Source organism: Salmo salar, unplaced genomic scaffold (genome assembly GCF_905237065.1).
Source record: "Salmo salar unplaced genomic scaffold, Ssal_v3.1, whole genome shotgun sequence".
Lineage (NCBI taxonomy): Eukaryota > Metazoa > Chordata > Actinopteri > Salmoniformes > Salmonidae > Salmo > Salmo salar.
The window spans coordinates 178,112-203,059 of record NW_025547076.1 but is presented as its reverse complement, the minus strand read 5'-3'; the positions used below and the strand labels follow the sequence as shown (position 1 = coordinate 203,059).

Sequence of the window (24,948 nt, the reverse complement as noted above, 5' to 3'; positions counted from 1 at the left end):
AAATGCTGAATACAACAGGTGTAGTAGACCTCACAGTGAAATGCTGAATACAACAGGTGTAGTAGACCTCACAGTGAAATGCTGAATACAACAGGTGTAGTAGACCTCACAGTGAAATGCTGAATACAACAGGTGTAGTAGACCTCACAGTGAAATGCTGAATACAACAGGTGTAGACCTCACAGTGAAATGCTGAATACAACAGGTGTAGTAGACCTCACAGTGAAATGCTGAATACAACAGGTGTAGTAGACCTTACAGTGAAATGCTGAATACAACAGGTGTAGTAGACCTTACAGTGAAATGCTGAATACAACAGGTGTAGTAGACCTCACAGTGAAATGCTGAATACAACAGGTGTAGTAGACCTTACAGTGAAATGCTGACTACAACAGGTGTAGTAGACCTCACAGTGAAATGCTGAATACAACAGGTGTAGACCTCACAGTGAAATGCTGAATACAACAGGTGTAGTAGACCTCACAGTGAAATGCTGAATACAACAGGTGTAGTAGACCTTACAGTGAAATGCTGAATACAACAGGTGTAGTAGACCTCACAGTGAAATGCTGAATACAACAGGTGTAGTAGACCTCACAGTGAAATGCTGAATACAACAGGTGTAGTAGACCTCACAGTGAAATGCTGAATACAACAGGTGTAGTAGACCTTACAGTGAAATGCTGAATACAACAGGTGTAGTAGACCTCACAGTGAAATGCTGAATACAACAGGTGTAGTAGACCTCACAGTGAAATGCTGAATACAACAGGTGTAGTAGACCTCACAGTGAAATGCTGAATACAATAGGTGTAGTAGACCTCACAGTGAAATGCTGAATACAACAGGTGTAGTAGACCTCACAGTGAAATGCTGAATACAACAGGTGTAGTAGACCTCACAGTGAAATGCTGAATACAACAGGTGTAGTAGACCTCACAGTGAAATGCTGAATACAACAGGTGTAGTAGACCTCACAGTGAAATGCTGAATACAACAGGTGTAGTAGACCTCACAGTCAAATGCTGAATACAACAGGTGTAGTAGACCTCACAGTGAAATGCTGAATACAACAGGTGTAGTAGACCTCACAGTGAAATGCTGAATACAACAGGTGTAGTAGACCTCACAGTGAAATGCTGAATACAACAGGTGTAGTAGACCTCACAGTGAAATGCTGAATACAACAGGTGTAGTAGACCTCACAGTGAAATGCTGAATACAACAGGTGTAGTAGACCTCACAGTGAAATGCTGAATACAACAGGTGTAGTAGACCTCACAGTGAAATTCTGAATACAACAGGTGTAGTAGACCTCACAGTGAAATGCTGAATACAACAGGTGTAGTAGACCTCACAGTGAAATGCTGAATACAACAGGTGTAGTAGACCTCACAGTGAAATGCTGAATACAACAGGTGTAGTAGACCTCACAGTGAAATGCTGAATACAACAGGTGTAGTAGACCTCACAGTGAAATGCTGAATACAACAGGTGTAGTAGACCTCACAGTGAAATGCTGAATACAACTGGTGTAGTAGACCTCACAGTGAAATGCTGAATACAACAGGTGTAGTAGACCTCACAGTGAAATGCTGAATACAACAGGTGTAGTAGACCTCACAGTGAAATGCTGAATACAACAGGTGTAGTAGACCTCACAGTGAAATGCTGAATACAACAGGTGTAGTAGACCTCACAGTGAAATGCTGAATACAACAGGTGAATTAGACCTCACAGTGAAATGCTGAATACAACAGGTGTAGTAGACCTCACAGTGAAATGCTGAATACAACAGGTGTAGTAGACCTCACAGTGAAATGCTGAATACAACAGGTGTAGGTAGACCTCACAGTGAAATGCTGAATACAACAGGTGTAGTAGACCTCACAGTGAAATGCTGAATACAACAGGTGTAGTAGACCTCACAGTCAAATGCTGAATACAACAGGTGTAGTAGACCTCACAGTGAAATGCTGAATACAACAGGTGTAGTAGACCTCACAGTCAAATGCTGAATACAACAGGTGTAGTAGACCTCACAGTGAAATGCTGAATACAACAGGTGTAGTAGACCTCACAGTGAAATGCTGAATACAACAGATGTAGTAGACCTCACAGTGAAATGCTGAATACAACAGGTGTAGTAGACCTCACAGTGAAATGCTGAATACAACAGGTGTAGTAGACCTCACAGTCAAATGCTGAATACAACAGGTGTAGTAGACCTCACAGTGAAATGCTGAATACAACAGGTGTAGTAGACCTCACAGTCAAATGCTGAATACAACAGGTGTAGTAGACCTCACAGTGAAATGCTGAATACAACAGGTGTAGTAGACCTCACAGTGAAATGCTGAATACAACAGGTGTAGTAGACCTCACAGTGAAATGCTGAATACAACAGGTGTAGTAGACCTCACAGTGAAATGCTGAATACAACAGGTGTAGTAGACCTCACAGTGAAATGCTGAATACAACAGGTGTAGTAGACCTCACAGTGAAATGCTGAATACAACAGGTGTAGTAGACATCACAGTGAAATGCTGAATACAACAGGTGTAGTAGACCTCACAGTGAAATGCTGAATACAACAGGTGTAGTAGACATCACAGTGAAATGCATACTTTACAAGCCCCTTAACCAACAACGATTTAAGAAGTTTTAAACATGGTAATCATAAACACTACCTACATGTATAGTTGGACCATATGGACATGTGAAAAGGCACGTTTGGATTAACAAGCGCTTGGCTTTGCTTGTATGATGACATCAGAGAGGGATTTATTATCGTCCTCAATGTCTCGTCTTTGAGAACACCATTGAGTCCTCATTTATTTACAGTATTACCCAGTATTACCCAGTATTACGCAGACCCCTCATGTGCAGAAGTTGCCCCATTAGGGAGGGATGGGGGGGGCAAATTCTTGCGTGGTGATCAAATTCAGAACGGCTGTCCGTCAAAAAAACCCATACAGAGCTGTGAAGAACAGAACCAGACCTCTCATACTGGACAGCCTGACCTGATGTATAGCGTGTTAGTGGACAGCCTGACCTGATGTATAGCGTGTTACTGGGACAGCCTGACCTGATGTATAGCGTGTTAGTGGACAGCCTGACCTGATGTATAGCGTGTTAGTGGACAGCCTGACCTGATGTATAGCGTGTTAGAGGACAGCCTGATGTATAGCGTGTTAGTGGACAGCCTGATGTATAGCGTGTTACTGGGACAGCCTGACCTGATGTATAGCGTGTTAGTGGACAGCCTGACCTGATGTATAGCATGTTAGTGGACAGCCTGACCTGATGTATAGCGTGTTACTGGGACAGCCTGACCTGATGTATAGCATGTTAGTGGACAGCCTGACCTGATGTATAGCGTGTTACTGGGACAGCCTGACCTGATGTATAGCGTGTTAGAGGACAGCCTGACCTGATGTATAGCGTGTTAGTGGACAGCCTGACCTGATGTATAGCGTGTTAGAGGACAGCCTGACCTGATGTATAGCGTGTTACTGGACAGCCTGACCTGATGTATAGCGTGTTAGTGGACAGCCTGATGTATAGCGTGTTAGTGGACAGCCTGACCTGATGTATAGCGTGTTAGTGGACAGCCTGACCTGATGTATAGCGTGTTACTGGGACAGCCTGACCTGATGTATAGCGTGTTACTGGGACAGCCTGACCTGATGTATAGCGTGTTAGTGGACAGCCTGACCTGATGTATAGCGTGTTAGTGGACAGCATGACCTGATGTATAGCGTGTTAGTGGACAGCCTGACCTGATGTATAGCGTGTTAGTGGGACAGCCTGACCTGATGTATAGCGTGTTAGTGGACAGCCTGACCTGATGTATAGCGTGTTAGTGGGACAGCCTGACCTGATGTATAGCGTGTTAGTGGACAGCCTGACCTGATGTATAGCGTGTTAGTGGGACAGCCTGACCTGATGTATAGCGTGTTAGAGGACAGCCTGACCTGATGTATAGCGTGTTAGTGGGACAGCCTGACCTGATGTATAGCGTGTTAGTGGACAGCCTGACCTGATGTATAGTGTGTTAGTGGACAGCCTGATGTATAGCGTGTTAGTGGACAGCCTGACCTGATGTATAGCGTGTTAGAGGACAGCCTGACCTGATGTATAGCGTGTTAGTGGACAGCCTGACCTGATGTATAGCGAGTTACTGGGACAGCCTGACCTGATGTATAGCGTGTTAGAGGACAGCCTGACCTGATGTATAGCGTGTTAGAGGACAGCCTGACCTGATGTATAGCATGTTACTGGGACAGCCTGACCTGATGTATAGCGTGTTAGTGGACAGCCTGACCTGATGTATAGCGTGTTAGTGGACAGCCTGACCTGATGTATAGCGTGTTAGTGGACAGCCTGACCTGATGTATAGCGTGTTAGAGGACAGCCTGACCTGATGTATAGCGTGTTAGTGGGACAGCCTGACCTGATGTATAGCGTGTTAGTGGACAGCCTGACCTGATGTATAGTCTGTTAGTGGACAGCCTGATGTATAGCGTGTTAGTGGACAGCCTGACCTGATGTATAGCGTGTTAGAGGACAGCCTGACCTGATGTATAGCGTGTTAGAGGACAGCCTGACCTGATGTATAGCGTGTTAGTGGACAGCCTGACCTGATGTATAGCGTGTTAGTGGACAGCCTGACCTGATGTATAGCGTGTTACTGTACAGCCACGACGTTCAAATTTTCAAAAACATTGTTGTAAACATTTATTTTATACAGATAAGTCCCTTTACGTGCTTATTACTGTAAAGAGTTATTACTGTCCAAATCTGCCATTTGTGTGAATGTAAAGAGTTATTACTGTCCAAATCTGCCATTTGTGTGAATGTAAAGAGTTATTACTGTCCAAATCTGCCATTTGTGTGAATGTAAAGAGTTATTGCTGTCCAAATCTGCCATTTGTGTGAATGTAAAGAGTTATTGCTGTCCAAATCTGCCATTTGTGTGAATGTAAAGAGTTATTGCTGTCCAAATCTGCCATTTGTGTGAATGTAAAGAGTTATTGCTGTCCAAATCTGCCATTTGTGTGAATGTAAAGAGTTATTACTGTCCAAATCTGCCATTTGTGTGAATGTAAAGAGTTATTACTGTCCAAATCTGCCATTTGTGTGAATGTAAAGAGTTATTACTGTCCAAATCTGCCATTTGTGTGAATGTAAAGAGTTATTACTGTCCAAATCTGCCATTTGTGTGAATGTAAAGAGTTATTACTGTCCAAATCTGCCATTTGTGTGAATGTAAAGAGTTATTACTGTCCAAATCTGCCATTTGTGTGAATGTAAAGAGTTATTACTGTCCAAATCTGCCATTTGTGTGAATGTAAAGAGTTATTACTGTCCAAATCTGCCATTTGTGTGAATGTAAAGAGTTATTACTGTCCAAATCTGCCATTTGTGTGAATGTAAAGAGTTATTACTGTCCAAATCTGCCATTTGTGTGAATGTAAAGAGTTATTACTGTCCAAATCTGCCATTTGTAACCTGTGTATGAGTGTAAAGAGTTATTACTGTGATATTATAACATGTATTAATAGAACATAGAGGAATAGTGCTGTTCAGAAGGACGTGACTGAAGGGCGTGACTGAAGGGACGTGACTGAAGGGACGTGACTGAAGGACGTGACTGAAGGGACCTGACTGAAGGACGTGACTGAAGGGCGTGACTGAAGGGACGTGACTGAAGGACGTGACTGAAGGGACGTGACTGAAGGACGTGACTGAAGGACGTGACTGAAGGACGTGACTGAAGGACGTGACTGAAGGGACGTGACTGAAGGACGTGACTGAAGGGACGTGACTGAAGGGACGTGACTGAAGGGACGTGACTGAAGGGACGTGACTGAAGGACCTGACTGAAGGACGTGACTGAAGGGCGTGACTGAAGGACGTGACTGAAGGGACGTGACTGAAGGACGTGACTGAAGGACGTGACTGAAGGGACGTGACTGAAGGGACGTGACTGAAGGGACCTGACTGAAGGGACGTGACTGAAGGACGTGACTGAAGGGACGTGACTGAAGGACGTGACTGAAGTACGTGACTGAAGGGACGTGACTGAAGGACGTGACTGAAGGCCCTGACTAAGGGACGTGACTGAAGGGACGTGACTGAAGGGACGTGACTGAAGGGACGTGACTGAAGGACGTGACTGAAGGACGTGACTGAAGGACGTGACTGAAGGACGTGACTGAAGGGACCTGACTGAAGGGACGTGACTGAAGGACGTGACTGAAGGGACGTGACTGAAGGACGTGACTGAAGTACGTGACTGAAGGGACGTGACTGAAGGACGTGACTGAAGGACGTGACTGAAGGGACGTGACTGAAGGACCTGACTGAAGGGACGTGACTGAAGGACCTGACTGAAGGGACCTGACCGACTAGCATCCCATTGACAGTCCGACCTAAACTTACCCTTACCTTAATCATAACCTAATTTGACCCAACTTGGAAATTCAACGTTGGTTTGCTGTTCAGCCACATCCTTTTAGTTTTCCCCTTAAATTCTAGGACATGTCTTCGGGTGAGTCTTCCTGTGCTGTGGGGACCTCAGTCAGCCCCAGTAGTTGTATGAGCTGGAAGTAAGAGTAGACCCAAGCTCGAGAGATGTCCTGAGTCTGTCCCAGAGCCCCGGCCTCCGTCAGCAAGCCTCGACGAAACTGTAGCTGCTGCTCCAGCATAGCCCTCTGCCTGTGGACGGGAGAGAGGGAGGAAGAGATGGGACAAAAAAAAAATATATATATATACTTTTCTAGGGGACGATCTCCATTGCCTTGATTCATCGCATTCCTCTCGCCTCCTTCTCAAAACCCATTTTTGGATGAGAAGGTCAGAGGGGCGGGACCTTTGCAACAGAATCGGCGTAATGAATACACCTTCCTGTCCACTTCCTCTTACTGACACATCTTCATGTTATGGATCTCTTAGCCAGGCCTACCACCCTAGACCCTGTTAGCCAGGCCTACCACCCTGGACCCTGTTAGCCAGGCCTACCACCCTAGACCCTGTTAGCCAGGCCTACCACCCTAGACCCTGTTAGCCTAGCCAGGCCTACCACCCTAGACCCTGTTAGCCAGGCCTACCACCCTAGACCCTGTTAGCCTAGCCAGGCCTGGCACCCTAGACCCTGTTAGCCAGGCCTACCACCCTAGACCCTGTTAGCCAGGCCTACCACCCTAGACCCTGTTAGCCAGGCCTAGCACCCTAGACCCTGTTAGCCAGGCCTACCACCCTAGACCCTGTTAGCCAGGCCTACCACCCTGGTCCCTGTTAGCCAGGCCTACCACCCTAGACCCTGTTAGCCAGGCCTACCACCCTGGTCCCTGTTAGCCAGGCCTACCACCCTAGACCCTGTTAGCCAGGCCTACCACCCTAGACCCTGTTAGCCTAGCCAGGCCTACCACCCTAGACCCTGTTAGCCAGGCCTACCACCCTGGTCCCTGTTAGCCAGTCCTACCACCCTAGACCCTGTTAGCCAGGCCTACCACCCTGGTCCCTGTTAGCCAGGCCTACCACCCTAGACCCTGTTAGCCAGGCCTACCACCCTGGACCCTGTTAGCCAGGCCTACCACCCTAGACCCTGTTAGCCAGGCCTACCACCCTAGACCCTGTTAGCCTAGCCAGGCCTGGCACCCTAGACCCTGTTAGCCAGGCCTACCACCCTAGACCCTGTTAGCCTAGCCAGGCCTACCACCCTAGACCCTGTTAGCCAGGCCTACCACCCTAGACCCTGTTAGCCAGGCCTACCACCCTGGACCCTGTTAGCCAGGCCTACCACCCTAGACCCTGTTAGCCAGGCCTAGCACCCTAGACCCTGTTAGCCAGGCCTACCACCCTAGACCCTGTTAGCCAGGCCTACCACCCTGGACCCTGTTAGCCAGGCCTACCACCCTAGACCCTGTTAGCCAGGCCTACCACCCTGGACCCTGTTAGCCAGGCCTACCACCCTAGACCCTGTTAGCCAGGCCTACCACCCTAGACCCTGTTAGCCAGGCCTACCACCCTGGACCCTGTTAGCCTAGCCAGTTCTACCACCCTAGACCCTGTTAGCCAGGCCTACCACCCTAGACCCTGTTAGCCAGGCCTACCACCCTAGACCCTGTTAGCCAGGCCTACCACCCTGGACCCTGTTAGCCAGGCCTGGCACTCTAGACCCTGTTAGCCAGGCCTACCACCCTAGACCCTGTTAGCCTAGCCAGGCCTACCACCCTAGACCCTGTTAGCCTAGCCAGGCCTACCACCCTAGACCCTGTTAGCCAGGCCTACCACCCTGGACCCTGTTAGCCAGGCCTACCACCCTAGACCCTGTTAGCCAGGCCTACCACCCTAGACCCTGTTAGCCAGGCCTACCACCCTGGACCCTGTTAGCCAGGCCTGGCACTCTAGACCCTGTTAGCCAGGCCTACCACCCTAGACCCTGTTAGCCAGGCCTAGCACCCTGGACCCTGTTAGCCAGGCCTACCACCCTAGACCCTGTTAGCCTAGCCAGGCCTACCACCCTAGACCCTGTTAGCCTAGCCAGGCCTACCACCCTAGACCCTGTTAGCCAGGCCTGGCACCCTAGACCCTGTTAGCCAGGCCTACCACCCTAGACCCTGTTAGCCTAGCCAGGCCTACCACCCTGGACCCTGTTAGCCAGGCCTACCACCCTAGACCCTGTTAGCCAGGCCTACCACCCTGGTCCCTGTTAGCCAGGCCTACCACCCTAGACCCTGTTAGCCTAGCCTAGCCAGGCCTACCACCCTAGACCCTGTTAGCCAGGCCTACCACCCTAGACCCTGTTAGCCAGGCCTACCACCCTGTACCCTATTAGCCAGGCCTACCACCCTGGACCCTGTTAGCCTAGCCAGGCCTACCACCCTAGACCCTGTTAGCCAGGCCTACCACCCTAGACCCTGTTAGCCAGGCCTACCACCCTAGACCCTGTTAGCCAGGCCTACCACCCTAGACCCTGTTAGCCAGGCCTACCACCCTGGACCCTGTTAGCCAGGCCTACCACCCTAGACCCTGTTAGCCAGGCCTACCACCCTGGTCCCTGTTAGCCAGGCCTACCACCCTAGACCCTGTTAGCCAGGCCTACCACCCTGGACCCTGTTAGCCAGGCCTACCACCCTAGACCCTGTTAGCCTAGCCAGTTCTACCACCCTAGACCCTGTTAGCCTAGCCAGGCCTAGCACCCTGGTCCCTGTTAGCCTAGCCAGGCCTACCAGCCTAGACCCTGTTAGCCTAGCCAGGCCTACCACCCTGGTCCCTGTTAGCCAGGCCTACCACCCTGGTCCCTGTTAGCCAGGCCTACCACCCTAGACCCTGTTAGCCTAGCCTAGCCAGGCCTACCACCCTAGACCCTGTTAGCCAGGCCTACCACCCTAGACCCTGTTAGCCAGGCCTACCACCCTGGTCCCTGTTAGCCAGGCCTACCACCCTGGACCCTGTTAGCCTAGCCAGGCCTACCACCCTAGACCCTGTTAGCCAGGCCTACCACCCTGGTCCCTGTTAGCCAGGCCTACCACCCTAGACCCTGTTAGCCAGGCCTACCACCCTAGACCCTGTTAGCCAGGCCTACCACCCTAGACCCTGTTAGCCAGGCCTACCACCCTGGACCCTGTTAGCCTAGCCAGGCCTACCACCCTAGACCCTGTTAGCCAGGCCTACCACCCTAGACCCTGTTAGCCAGGCCTACCACCCTGGTCCCTGTTAGCCAGGCCTACCACCCTGGACCCTGTTAGCCAGGCCTACCACCCTAGACCCTGTTAGCCAGGCCTACCACCCTAGACCCTGTTAGCCAGGCCTACCACCCTAGACCCTGTTAGCCAGTCCTACCACCCTGGACCCTGTTAGCCAGGCCTACCACCCTAGACCCTGTTAGCCAGTCCTACCACCCTGGTCCCTGTTAGCCAGGCCTACCACCCTGGTCCCTGTTAGCCAGGCCTACCACCCTAGACCCTGTTAGCCAGGCCTACCACCCTGGTCCCTGTTAGCCAGGCCTACTACCCTAGACCCTGTTAGCCAGGCCTACCACCCTGGACCCTGTTAGCCAGGCCTACCACCCTAGACCCTGTTAGCCTAGCCAGTTCTACCACCCTAGACCCTGTTAGCCTAGCCAGGCCTACCACCCTGGACCCTGTTAGCCAGGCCTACCACCCTGGACCCTGTTAGCCTAGCCAGGCCTACCACCCTGGACCCTGTTAGCCAGGCCTACCACCCTAGACCCTGTTAGCCAGGCCTACCACCCTGGTCCCTGTTAGCCAGGCCTACCACCCTAGACCCTGTTAGCCAGGCCTACCACCCTAGACCCTGTTAGCCAGGCCTACCACCCTGGTCCCTGTTAGCCAGGCCTACCACCCTGGTCCCTGTTAGCCTAGCCAGGCCTACCACCCTAGACCCTGTTAGCCAGGCCTACCACCCTGGTCCTGATGTAAATCCACTTCATCTACTGTAGTTCAAAAACCCAAATAAAAAAATTAAAACCCAAAAGGTATCATGTCATAGATGAAACCCACTTCTTTCTGAAGACATCTTTGAATCTTAGTTCGAATTAAACATTGAGGGAGATGTTAGTGTAATTATTTTACCAAAGTTTGCATCTGCACAGTTCTTTCAGTAAATGCGTTTTGTGAAATTTTCTGTGTAAATTGTTCAAAGTAGTCCTTATGTATGGAGTTTGTTTCTTAAACTTTTAAGTTTTGTTTGGCATACATTTTAAAGTGAAAATCTGAGTCAAAGAATAATTCTGTTACAGTGGAACTGCCCGTTTTGAAGATAGAAAATGAGTGAAAATGTATCTAGACCTTCATTTCCCCCAAAAATATCAGCTTTCATTTGACACCCAATTTGACATGTTCCTATGCACTTCACATGTTGATGCTCATTGGTCCTTTTTCAGGAAACTACCGGTATGCAAACGTCCCTTCTGCTGTAAAGGATTGGACATGGCAGCAACAATGAAGAGATTGAGATACCTGGCGAACAGTTCAGCTTGTAGTCGTGCCTCTTCTTTAGCCCACTGCGCTGCCTCTTCCTCTCTGATTTTTCTCTCCTCCACTACTTTCTTCCTCTCCTCTTCCTCCTCCTTCTGTTTCTGCAGGTACTCTCTCTTCTCATGGTCCTCCATCGCTGCCAGCCTCTTCCTATCCTCTTCTTTACTCATCGCCTCCTCGAGTCGCTGCAGCTCCAACTCAGCTGTAGGTAGAGTGGAGGGGACACACTTGTTATATTCAGGTCTGTGTGTGTGTGTGTGGTGTGTGTGTGTGGTGTGTGTGGTGTGTGTGTGTGGTGGTGGTGGTGGTGGTGGTGGTGGTGGTGGTGGTGTGTGTGTGTGTGTGTGTGTGTGTGTGTGTGTGTGTGTGTGTGTGTGTGTGTGTGTGTGTGTGTGTGTGTGTGTGTGTGTGTGTGTGTGTGTGTGTGTGTGTGTGTGTGTGTGTGTGTGTGTGTGTTTGCAGGGCTGGCCCTAGCCTTTTGGGAACCCTAAGCGAGATTTGGTTGGGGGGGGGTCCTACCTTGTGGCAAAATCTTATAGTGCCCCCCCTTGATGGCGGAGAGAACAATTATAGTTTTTATGTTAATTTCCTGCAATTCTACACATTTTGCCAAGACTTATGTTGTGTTAATATGATATCTGAGTTAATGACTAAGAAAATCAATGGGGGCCCCCTGGTGGTAAGAGCCCCTGGGCAGGTGCCTGGTCGGTATTCCACCATGATTATTACAAGTTTAGATAGCTGGTTAGACTAACTACCAATCTAAAAATTGTTAGCTGACATAGCTAAAATGAGTGAATGTCAGTGACGGACATAACAAGAAAAGAAAATTGCAGATGCAAAAAACAAATTTTGTAATTGCACCTGTTGTATTCTACTGCTCTCAACCGCTCGTTTACCTGGGACAGGTACCTGGGACAGGTGTGTGTGTGTGGAGTCGTTCACCTGCCCTGCGTTCCTCCTCCTCCTGTCTGATCTTCTGAATCATCTCAAACTGTCGTCTCTTCTTCTCCTTCTTCCTCCACTCCCTCTCTTTCTCCGCCTGCTCCTTTCTTCTCCTCTCAGTCTCCTTCTCCTCTAAAAGTTGTCTCTCTTCCTCCTCAGCCAGTCTCCTCAGCCTGCAGGAAGAGATCTTTACTATATATAAAAAACAAAAACATTTACATTTATATTTTAATAATTTAGCAGACGCTCTTATCCAGAGCGACTTACAGAAGCAATTAGAGTTAAGTGCCTTGCTCAAAGGCACATTGATAAATTTGTCAACAAGTCGGCACGGGATTCAAATCAGCAAACTTTCGGTAAGTGATCCAGTGCTCTTAAACAGCTAGACTACCTGCCCAGGCCCGGCGCCACGAGGGTGCAAAAGGGGGCATTGCCCCTTAGTTGGAATATTGTCCTCCATCAGTTTTGTATCCCTATTCTGTCCGACAATCTACCTACTCCGTCGTGCCCAGGCGATTTTTTTTTTGTGTATGCTTCATTCATGCAACTCCCTTGCATGTATCATATTGTGTCACGACTTCCCGCCGAAGTCGACCCCTCTCCTTGTTCGGGCGGCGGTCGACGTCACCGGCTTACTAGTCGCCACCGATCGATGTTTCACTGTTCGTTTGGTTTTGTCTTTATTGTGTTTTTGATTTCCCCTAATTATGTTCATTATTTAAACCTCTGCATTTCCTGTTTGTCTTGTCGGTTTCCTGTTTTGTGTGGTCGGAGGTGTTTCTCCGCAAAATGTATTTTCCTAGGAGAAGATTTATAGTTTTTTTCAAGGAAACACGTTTGTTTACATTGATCCCTGTGTCCTGCCCCTGACTCCTCTACTTCTCCTAAAGATAATCATTACAATATGTACGTCATACGCAATTTACCAGTTAAAAAAAATGTGGGTTAATTTTCAAATTCGCCGTGCAGCTGGATGGAATTTAGCTAATGTTAACAGGTAGGTAGGTAGCATAATGGATATTAGAAAGTGGCTTCGCCAGGGCACAATGGCATCATCGGATCAAAGTGGCGTGGCGAGAAGTCTGCCACAGAGGCCAAGGCCACTAAGCCATTTACATTTTTAGTCATTTTAGCAGACGCTCTTATCCAGAGCAATTTACAGTAGTGAATGCATACATTTCATTTCATTTCATACATTTTTTTATTATTTTCTTTTCTACTGGCCCCCCGTGGGAATCGAACCCACAACCCTGGCGTTGGACACACCGTGCTCTACCAACTGAGCCACAGGGAAGCTGGTGATTAGCCGATCCTAATCACCTAGTCCAAGGCCGTCGAGCCCAGCAGCAAAGGCACCTGCACAACCGTCTTGCAGCCTGGTGACATAGAAGGTAACCAACCAGAGGAGGGGCCTGCAGCCACCAAGATACCCGCCTGTCCTGTACTGTGGGAGAAAACCGCCATTTTGTAGCGCGTGGTTTAAAGGCAGAAAAAGTGGCTGGAATATTCCTGCAAGGAAATACAAGCACACGGACACCCCTGCTCCAAGCAAACGGCAAAGAGTAGTGAGTAGTAATCTGTAGTAATCTGTAGTAATCTGAAGGAATCTGTAGTAATCTGAAGGAATATGTAGTAATATGTGGTAATCTGTAGTAATCTGTAGTAATCTGAAGGAATATGTAGTAATCTGTAGTAATCTGTAGCAATCTGAAGGAATATGTAGTAATCTGTAGTAATCTGTAGTAATCTGAAGGAATATGTGGTAATCTGTAGTAATCTGTAGTAATCTGAAGGAATATGTGGTAATCTGTAGAAATCTGTAGTAATCTGAAGGAATATGTGGTAATCTGTAGTAATCTGTAGTAATCTGAAGGAATATGTGGTAATCTGTAGTAATCTGTAGTAATCTGAAGGAATATGTGGTAATCTGAAGGAATATGTGGTGAAACAACAATGGGCCAGGAAGAAGAGGATCATGAGAGGGAGTGCAAAATACTGTTTTTCAGCACTCTGGATGCCGTACTGGGAGCAACGTTTAACCAACCAAACAGCCAACAGCTTGTCGAAGCCCACGCCAGTTTCAGTTACAGACTGAAATCGCCCGATCTGGAGAAATGAAAAATGGACCATACGTTACGCAGAGCATTTTTGGATAAATACCCCGGGCCTCTAACAGCTACGCCTACTGTGATGATGATGGCGTTGAAGTTGGGATTAACATTTTGAAGCATCCACGGCAACTTATAAGCACAGACGGAGCATGTTGCACAGGAGGAAATCACAGCTGATTCAACTGGTATTTGAGAGGGATTTTATAAGCAAATTCCGTGTGGAGTGGAAGGACAGAGGAGGGTCAACACAGCATCAAGGAGGCTGGCAACTCTTTTGAATCTGGGTAAGAACAGGCAGCCTGGCTGGCCTTGTGTTATTTTGCTAGCTGCCATCTTTTTTTTATCTGGTAGATATGTTTGGTTTATAATATAATCTGATTGGTTTTAAATGTTGTTTTATCTGGTAGAAGAGGTGCTTTGCATTGCATCGATGAAGGGTGGTCGCAGACCTTGACCAATGGTTGAGTAAACGACGTAGCTATAGTGTTGCCGTTAACAACTCGTTGCTATGGAATACACATTTCCCGGGTTATCATACGAAGTTTAGTGCAGCGCTCTTGTGGGAAGCTGCGTCCAAGCTGCATTGTACGTGATTGTTTGCGTTCCGCGATTGTAAATGCATTGTATTGGCACGGAGAAGTGTTATTACGATAATTAGCATCTGTTTTGCATCGCATTGATGGGTATTGTGCATGTAGCTGTGTGGCATTGTCAATCATTTGAAGAAAATCTGTGGAGGGGAGCTGAAGGTTCGAGTTGCCAAACGTCAGCCTCGAATCCTCAATGATTTGGAGAAGATCTGCAAAGAGGAGTGGGACAAAATCCCTCCTGAGATGTGTGCAAACCTGGTGGCCAACTACAAGAAACGTCTGACCTCTGTGATTGGCAACAAGGGTTTTGCCACCAAGGACTAAGTCATGTTTTGCAGAGGGGGTCAAATACTTATTTCCCTCATTAAAATGCAAATCAATTTATAACATTTTTGACATGCGTTTTTCTGGATTTTTTTTTCTTCTGGAAAACCAGCCCCGTCACGGACACCGATGTCTTGCTCCCAGACAAACTAAACAACTTCTTTGTTCGCTTGGAGGACAACACAGTGCCACTGACACGGCCCGCTACCAAAACCTGCGGGCTCCCTTCACTGCAGCCAACGTGAGTAAAACATTTAAACGTGTTAACCCTCGCAAGGCTGCCGGGCCAGACGGCATCCCCGGCCGCGTCCTCAGAGCATGCGCAGACCAGCTGGCTGGTGTGTTTACGGACATATTCAATCAATCCTTATCCCAGTCTGCTGTTCCCACATGCTTCAAGAGGGCCACCATTGTTCCTGTACCCAAGAAAGCTAAGGTAACTGAGCTAAATGACTATCGCCCCGTAGCACTCACTTCTGTCATCATGAAGTGCTTTGAGAGTCTAGTCAAGGATCATATCACCTCCACCCTACCTGACACCCTAGAGCCACTCCAATTTACTTACCGCCCCAATAGGTCCACAGACGACGCAATCGCAACCACACTGCACACTGCCCTAACCATCTGGACAAGAGGAATACCAATGTAAGAATGCTGTTAATCGACTACAGCTCAGCATTTAACACCATAGTACCCTCAACTCGTCATTAAGCTCGAGACCCTGGGTCTCGACCTCGTCCTGTGCAATTGGGTCCTGGACTTCCTGACGGGCCGCCCCCAGGTGGTGAGGTTAGGAAACAACTTCTCCACCCCGTTGATCCTCAACACTGGGGCCCCACAAGGGTGCGTTCTCAGCCCTCTCCTGTACTCCCTGTTCACCCATGACTGCGTGGCCATGCACGCCTCCAACTCAATCATCAAGTTTGCAGACGACACTACAGTAATAGGCCTGATTACCAACAACGACGAGACGGCCTACAGGGAGGAGGTGAGGGCCCTCGGAGTGTGGTGTCAGGAAAATAACCTCTCACTCAATGTCAACAAAACAAAGGAGATGATCGTGGACTTCAGGAAACAGCAGATGGAGCATCCCCCCTATCCACATTGACGGGACAGTAGTGGAGAAGGTGGAAAGTTTAAAGTTCCTCGGCGTACACATCACGGACAAACTGAAATGGTCCACCCATACAGACAGCGTGGTGAAGAAGGTACAGCAGCGCCTCTTCAACCTCAGGAGGCTGAAGAAATTCGGCTTGTCACCAAAAACACTTTTACAGATGCACAATCGAGAGCATCCTGTTGGGCTGTATCACCGCCTGGTACGGCAACTGCACCGCCCACAACCGTAAGTCTCTCCAGAGGGTAGTGAGGTCTGCACAACACATCACCGGGGGCAAACTACCTGCCCTCCAGGACACCTACACCACCCGATGTCACAGGAAGGCCAAAAAGATCATCAAGGACAACAACCACCCGAGCCACTGCCTGTTCACCCCGCTATCATCCAGAAGGTGAGGTCAGTACAGGTACATCAAAGCTGGGACCGAGAGACTGAAAAACAGCTTCTATCTCAAGGCCATCAGACTGTTAAACAGCCATCACTAGCACAGAGAGGCTGCTGCCTACATACTGACTCAACTCCACCCACTTTAATAATGGGAAAATTGATGTAATAAATGTATCACTAGCCACTTTCTATAATGTTTACATTCCCTACAATACTCATCTCATATGTATATACTGTACTCTATACCATCTACTGCATCTTGCCTATGCCGTTCGGCCATCACTCATTCATATATTTATATGTTCATATTCTTATTCATTCCTTTACACTTGTGTGTATAAGGTAGATGTTGTGAAATTGTTAGGTTAGATTACTTGTTAGATATTACTGCACGGTCGGAACTAGAAGCACAAGCATTTCGCTACACTCGCATTAACATCTGCTAACCATGTGTTATGTGACAAATAAAATTTGATTTGATTTGAATACAGTTGTTCCACATTTGAGGTAATTCATATAATATCCACTAGAGGGCGGTGCCCCATCCCAGCCCATAACAGGAAGTTAGTTAGACACCCAACCTGAGTTCCTCAGCTCTCTGATTCTGCTCCTCTTCCAGCTCCAGCCTCATGCGCTCCTCTCTCTCCTCCCGCTCCTGCTGCCTCCTCCTCTCCTCCTCTCTCTCCTTCCTCTTCCTCTCCACCTCTAGTCGGCGACGCTCTGCCTTCTCAACCAACACATTCTTCTGTTGCTCCGTACGGGCTGCTGCTTCTCCTCTGTTCTTGTCCTTTATTACCCCAAATAAAACAGATCATGGATAATGTAGTGAATTCAAGGGTAGCGCCAACCAGGACTCAAACCCGGGTCCCTGCAACCATCAGTCCAACAACTTAACCAGTCACGCCCAGAGGTCGTGAACTTCTGTACGAAGTCGCTAGGTGTTGGCACTGAGGTCACTAGTATTTCAAAATAACATTGGGTAAAAGCAATCCTGAGAAGGTTTGTCCGAAGTGACGTCAGGTTCCCTACATAGTGCACTACTTCTGACTAGAGCCCTTTGACCCTAGGGGCCCTAGTCAATAGTAGTGCACTATATAGTGAATGAGGGGTCATTTCCCCATGCATACTATGTCCTCCATACTCACAGTACTGATGCTGGTGTCAGACATGACCAGATTTAACGGTTGGGTTTCCGCTGCCACGACAACCGAGGAGGATGACAGTTGGTCACGAGAGGACCGTCGTTGTCCGGACGGTAAAACCTCGTCCTCACAGGAGGTCGATCTGTGTGATCTCTGACCTGACTGCCCATTGGATGAGGAGCTCCTGAAGACAAAAGGGAATTCAGAAACTCTTGGAAGACAGTGGAAGTGTTTACAGAGCTGTGATTGGATAAAAACCAACCCACCTGTTTACAGAGCTGTGATTGGATAAAAACCAACCCATCTTTTTACAGAGCTGTGATTGGATAAAAACCAACCCACCTGTTTACAGAGCTGTGATTGGATAAAAACCAACCCATCTGTTTACAGAGCTGTGATTGGATAAAACCAACCCAACTGTTTACAGAGCTGTGATTGGATAAAAACCAACCCAACTGTTTACAGAGCTGTGATTGGATAAAACCAACCCACCTGTTTACAGAGCTGTGATTGGATAAAAACCAACCCACCTGTTTACAGAGGTGTGATTGGATAAAAACCAACCCACCTGTTTACAGAGCTGTGATTGGATAAAAACCAACCCACCTGTTTACAGAGCTGTGATTGGATAAAAACCAACCCACCTGTTTACAGAGCTGTGATTGGATAAAAACCAACCCACCTGTTTACAGAGCTGTGATTGGATAAAAACCAACCCACCTGTTTACAGAGCTGTGATTGGATAAAAACCAACCCACCTGTTTACAGAGCTGTGATTGGATAAAAACCAACCCACCTGTTTACAGAGCTGTGATTGGATAAAAACCAACCCACCTGTTTACAGAGCTGTGATTGGATAAAAACCAACCCACCTGTTTACAGAGCTGTGATTGGATAAAAACCAACCCACCTGTTTACAGAGCTGTGATTGGATCTAGGGGATTGGACAACGCTACGCTCCTCAGTGTCCTTCTTCACGTCTCCACCAGGACCCAACGCAGATGGAGACGTCTCAGACTCGTTGGTCTTGTTCGTCTTCTCTTTAGGTTTTCCTATAAGACAGGGAGGGAATCAGAGGAGATGGGTCTCAGACACCATGCATGCATCCCAAATGGCACCCTATTCCCTATATAGTGCACTACTATAGACCAGGGCCCTATGGCACCCTATTCCCTATATAGTGCACTACTTTAGACCAGAGCCCTATTCCCTATATAGTGCACTACTTTAGACCAGAGCCCTATCCCCTATGTAGTGCACTACTATAGACCAGAGCCCTATTCCCTATGTAGTGCACTACTTTAGACCAGAGCCTTATTCCCTATATAGTGCACTACTATAGACCAGGGCCCTATTCCCTATATAGTGCACTACTATAGACCAGGGCCCTATTCCCTATGTAGTGCACTACTATAGACCAGGGCCCTATCCCCTATATAGTGCACTACTTTAGACCAGAGCCCTATTCCCTATATAGTGCACTACTTTAGACCAGGGCCCTATCCCCTATGTAGTGCACTACTATAGACCAGGGCCCTATCCCCTATATAGTGCACTACTATAGACCAGGGCCCTATTCCCTATATAGTGCACTACTATAGACCAGGGCCCTATTCCCTATGTAGTGCACTACTATAGACCAGAGCCCTATTCCCTATGTAGTGCACTACTATAGACCAGGGCCCTATTCCCTATATAGTGCACTACTATAGACCAGAGCCCTATTCCCTATGTAGTGCACTACTATAGACCAGAGCCCTATTCCCTATGTAGTGCACTACTATAGACCAGAGCCCTATTCCCTATATAGTGCACTACTATAGACCAGAGCCCTATTCCCTATATAGTGCACTACTATAGACCAGAGCCCTATTCCCTATATAGTGCACTACTATAGACCAGAGCCTTATTCCCTATATAGTGCACTACTATAGACCAGAGCCTTATTCCCTATATAGTGCACTACTATAGACCAGAGCCTTATTCCCTATATAGTGCACTACTATAGACCAGAGCCCTATCCCCTATGTAGTGCACTACTATAGACCAGAGCCCTATTCCCTATGTAGTGCACTACTATAGACCAGAGCCCTATTCCCTATGTAGTGCACTACTATAGACCAGAGCCCTATTCCCTATGTAGTGCACTACTATAGACCAGAGCCCTATTCCCTATGTAGTGCACTACTATAGACCAGAGCCCTATTCCCTATGTAGTGCACTACCTTTGACCCGGGCCTTCTTCTTCTTCCCCGCCTCCTTGGAGAAGACTTCCTGGTTCTGCTCTTGTCCTTCAATCACTTTTCTCTTTGTCTGGAAAACAGGAAATGACATCAATGAAGCTCCTCCTCGGTTTCTATTAAACTACAGTATTATGTGATGGATACAGACCAGGGGGGTTATTAAACTACAGTATTATGTGTTGGATACAGACCAGGGGGGGTATTAAACTACAGTATTATGTGATGGATACAGACCAGGGGGGGTTATTAAACTACAGTATTATGTGTTGGATACAGACCAGGGGGGGTTATTAAACTACAGTATTATGTGTTGGATACAGACCAGGGGGGGTTTATTAAACTACAGTATTATGTGTTGGATACAGACCAGGGGGGGTTTATTAAACTACAGTATTATGTGTTGGATACAGACCAGGGGGGTATTAAACTACAGTATTATGTGATGGATACAGACCAGGGGGGTTATTAAACTACAGTATTATGTGATGGATACAGACCAGGGGGGGTTATTAAACTACAGTATTATGTGTTGGATACAGACCAGGGGGGTTTATTAAACTACAGTATTATGTGTTGGATACAGACCAGGGGGGGTATTAAACTACAGTATTATGTGATGGATACAGACCAGGGGGGTTATTAAACTACAGTATTATGTGTTGGATACAGACCAGGGGGGTTATTAAACTACAGTATTATGTGTTGGATACAGACCAGGGGGGGTTTATTAAACTACAGTATTATGTGTTGGATACAGACCAGGGGGGTTATTAAACTACAGTATTATGTGTTGGATACAGACCAGGGGGGGTTTATTAAACTACAGTATTATGTGTTGGATACAGACCAGGGGGTTTATTAAACTACAGTATTATGTGTTGGATACAGACCAGGGGGTTTATTAAACTACAGTATTATGTGTTGGATACAGACCAGGGGGGTTTATTAAACTACAGTATTATGTGTTGGATACAGACCAGGGGGTTTATTAAACTACAGTATTATGTGTTGGATACAGACCAGGGGGTTTATTAAACTACAGTATTATGTGTTGGATACAGACCAGGGGGGGTTTATTAAACTACAGTATTATGTGTTGGATACAGACCAGGGGGGTTATTAAACTACAGTATTATGTGATGGATACAGACCAGGGGGGGTTATTAAACTACAGTATTATGTGTTGGATACAGACCAGGGGGGTTTATTAAACTACAGTATTATGTGTTGGATACAGACCAGGGGGGGTTATTAAACTACAGTATTATGTGTTGGATACAGACCAGGGGGGTTTATTAAACTACAGTATTATGTGTTGGATACAGACCAGGGGGGTTATTAAACTACAGTATTATGTGATGGATACAGACCAGGGGGTTATTAAACTACAGTATTATGTGTTGGATACAGACCAGGGGGGGGTTTATTAAACTACAGTATTATGTGTTGGATATAGACCAGGGGGGTTATTAAACTACAGTATTATGTGATGGATACAGACCAGGGGGGTTATTAAACTACAGTATTATGTGATGGATACAGACCAGGGGGGGTTATTAAACTACAGTATTATGTGTTGGATACAGACCAGGGGGGTTATTAAACTACAGTATTATGTGATGGATACAGACCAGGGGGGTTATTAAACTACAGTATTATGTGTTGGATACAGACCAGGGGGGTTTATTAAAGTACAGTATTATGTGATGGATACAGACCAGGGGGTTATTAAACTACAGTATTATGTGATGGATACAGACCAGGGGGGGTATTAAACTACAGTATTATGTGATGGATACAGACCAGGGGGTTATTAAACTACAGTATTATGTGATGGATACAGACCAGGGGGGTTATTAAACTACAGTATTATGTGTTGGATACAGACCAGGGGGGGTTATTAAACTACAGTATTATGTGTTGGATACATTAAGGACAGAGTCCCAAGTGGTACCCTATTGCCTATATAGTGCACTAGGGCCCATAGGGCTCTGGTCAATAGGAGTGCACTATGTAGGGAATAGGGTGTCACTTGGGACAACACTGGGTTCCCACAAGGGTGCGTTCTCAGCCCTCTCCTGTACTCCCTGTTCACCCATGACTGCGTGGCCATGCACGCCTCCAACTCAGTCATCAAGTTTGCAGACGACACTACAGTGGTAGGCTTGATTACCAACAGGGACCAGACGGCCTACAGGGAGGAGGTGAGGGTCCTGGTGGAGAGACGGCCTACAGGGAGGAGGTGAGGGGCCCTGGTGGAGAGACGGCCTACAGGGAGGAGGTGAGGGGCCCTGGTGGAGAGACAGCCTACAGGGAGGAGGTGAGGGCCCAGGGAGTGTGGTGTCAGGAAAATAACCTCTCACTCAATGTCAACAAAACAAAGGAGATGATCGTGGACTTCAGGAAACAGCAGAGGGAGCAGCCCCTATCCACATCGACGGGACAGCAGTGGAGAAGGTGGAAAGTTTTAAGTTCCTCGGCGTACATGTCACTGACAAACTGAAATGGACCACCCACACAGACAGCGTGGTGAAGAAGGCGCAGCAGCACCTCTACAACCTCAGGAGGCTGAAGAAATTCGACTTGTCACCAAAAACACTCACAAACTTCTACAGATGCACAATCGAGAGCATCCTGTCAGGCTGTATCACCGCCTGGTACGGCAGCTGCTCCACCCACAACCGCAGGGCTCTCCAGAGGGTAGTGAGGTCTACACAACGCATCACCGGGGGCAAACTACCTGCCCTCCATGACACCTACACCACCCGATGTCACAGGAAGGCCAAAAAGATCATCAAGGACAACAACCACCCGAGCCACTGCCTGTTCACCCCGCTATCATCCAGAAGGTGAGGTCAGTACAGGTGCATCAAAGCTGGGACAGAGAAACTGAAAAACAGCTTCTATCTCCAGGCCATCAGACTGTTAAAACAGCCATCACTAGCACAGAGAGGCTGCTGCCTACATACAGACTCGGAATCATTGGCCACTTTAATAAATGGATCACTAGTCACTTTAATAATGTTTACATATCTTGTATTACTCATCTCATATGTATATACTGTATTCTAGTCTACTGTATCTTAGTCTATGTATTACTCATCTCATATGTATATACTGTATTCTATTCTACTGTATTACTCATCTCATATGTATATACTGTACTCTATTCTACTGTATTACTCATCTCATATGTATATACTGTACTCTATTCTACTGTATTACTCATCTCATATGTATCTACTGTATTCTATTCTACTGTATTACTCATCTCATATGTATACACTGTATTCTATTCTACTGTATTACTCATCTCATATGTATATACTGTACTCTATTCTACTGTATTACTCATCTCATATGTATATGCTGTATTTTATACCATCTACTGCATCTTAGCCTATGCCGCTTTGCTCATCCATATATTTATATGTAAATATTCTTATTTCATTTCTTTACTTAGATCTGTGTGTATTAGGTATTTGTTGTGAAATTGTTAGATATTACTGCATGGTCGGAGCTAGAAACACAAGCATTTCGCTACACTCTCATTAACATCTGCTAACCATGTGTATTTATTTATTTATTATACCTTTATTTAACTAGGCAAGTCAGTTAAGAACAAATTCTTATTTACGTGTATGTGACCGATAAAATCAAATCAAATGTATTTATATAGCCCTTCGTACATCAGCTGATATTCTCAAAGTGCTGTACAGAAACCCAGCCTAAAACCCCCCAAACAGCAAGCAATGCAGGTGTAGAAGCACGGTGGCTAGGAAAAACTCCCTAGGAAAAACTCCCTAGAAAGGCCAGAACCTAGGAAGAAACCTAGAGAGGAACCAGGCTATGAGGGGTGGCTAGGAAAAACTCCCTAGGAAAAACTCCCTAGAAAGGCCAGAACCTAGGAAGAAACCTAGAGAGGAACCAGGCTAATGAGGGGTGGCCAGTCCTCTTCTGGCTGTGCCGGGTGGAGATTATAACAGAACATGGTCAAAATTAGATTTGAACACCATAACGTACCATTTTCTGTAGAGTGGGAGAGTCCTGTGATTCCACCTCTTTATTCAATGTGTCCTTCTTCTTCTTCTCTCTGATGGTTTGTTCACCTGTTTCCTGTGTCTGTCCCTCCACCTGCTGTGGATTCTGTTCATCTACTGTCACGTTTGTTTTCTTAGAATGGCCTCTTTTCCTGCTAAAAAGAGAGAAGAGGCAGGATTTAAAGGTAACGATCGATAAAGACGGAGATATTAGAGGCAGGAACTGAAGAGACGGGAGGATGAGGGAGATGACAGAGGGAGGGAGAGAGATGGGGTGGACAGGGGAGGGAGGCTGAGGGAGGGAGAGAGAAGGAGAGACAGGGAGGGAGGCTGAGGGAGGGAGAGAGCAGGAGAGACAGGGAGGGGAGGCTGAGGGAGGGAGAGAGAAGGAGAGACAGGGAGGGAGGCTGAGGGAGGGAGAGATGGAGAGACTGAGGGAGGGAGAGAGATGGGGTGAACAGGGGAGGGAGGCTGAGGGAGGGAGAGAGAAGGAGAGATGGGGTGGACAGGGGAGGGAGGCTGAGGGAGGGAGAGAGAAGGAGAGACTGAGGGAGGGAGAGAGATGGGGTGGACAGGGGAGGGAGGCTGAGGGAGGGAGAGAAGGAGAGACTGAGGGAGGGAGAGAGATGGGGTGGACAGGGGAGGGAGGCTGAGGGAGGGAGAGAGAGGGAGAGATGGGGTGGACAGGGGAGGGAGACTGAGGGAGGGAGAGAGAAGGAGAGACTGAGGGAGGGAGAGAGCGGGTGGACAGGGGAGGGGGGAGAGAGTGGGAGAGGAAGGGGGTATGAGGGAGGGAGACAAAAAAGCAATTAGACAGGATATGAATGAGGACTAGAAGAACCCTGTACACTGTGACCTTTGACCTATACCTGCTACTCAGGACCCTTTCAACCTGCAGCCCAGATAGTAGATCTGAGATAGTAGGGACAGGACTCGATTAAGGTCTGTCTGAGTCCCAAATGGGTCCTATGAGTCCTGGTCACTAGCAGTACACTATGTAGGGTGTAGGAAGCCATGTGGGATACAGTCTTTTTCAC

The 24,948-nt window shown here is 47.5% G+C and overlaps 1 protein-coding gene across 1 annotated transcript in view; it reads right to left on the bottom strand.

Moving 5' to 3' along the window:
- Positions 1-6,342: 6,342 nt before the first annotated feature.
- The window catches only part of LOC123731710 (uncharacterized protein KIAA2012 homolog), a 33,836-nt gene continuing 15,230 nt past the window's right edge, over positions 6,343-24,948 (bottom strand). The window contains exons 7-14 of the mRNA XM_045711112.1: positions 23,895-24,066; positions 19,854-19,941; positions 18,539-18,680; positions 17,632-17,812; positions 13,999-14,060; positions 11,955-12,127; positions 10,992-11,211; positions 6,343-6,723 (exon numbers count right to left, since the gene is read on the bottom strand). Of these exons, the coding sequence (XP_045567068.1) occupies positions 6,540-6,723; positions 10,992-11,211; positions 11,955-12,127; positions 13,999-14,060; positions 17,632-17,812; positions 18,539-18,680; positions 19,854-19,941; positions 23,895-24,066 (1,222 nt within the window). The 3' untranslated portion in view covers positions 6,343-6,539. The remainder of the gene's footprint in view (positions 6,724-10,991; positions 11,212-11,954; positions 12,128-13,998; positions 14,061-17,631; positions 17,813-18,538; positions 18,681-19,853; positions 19,942-23,894; positions 24,067-24,948) is intronic.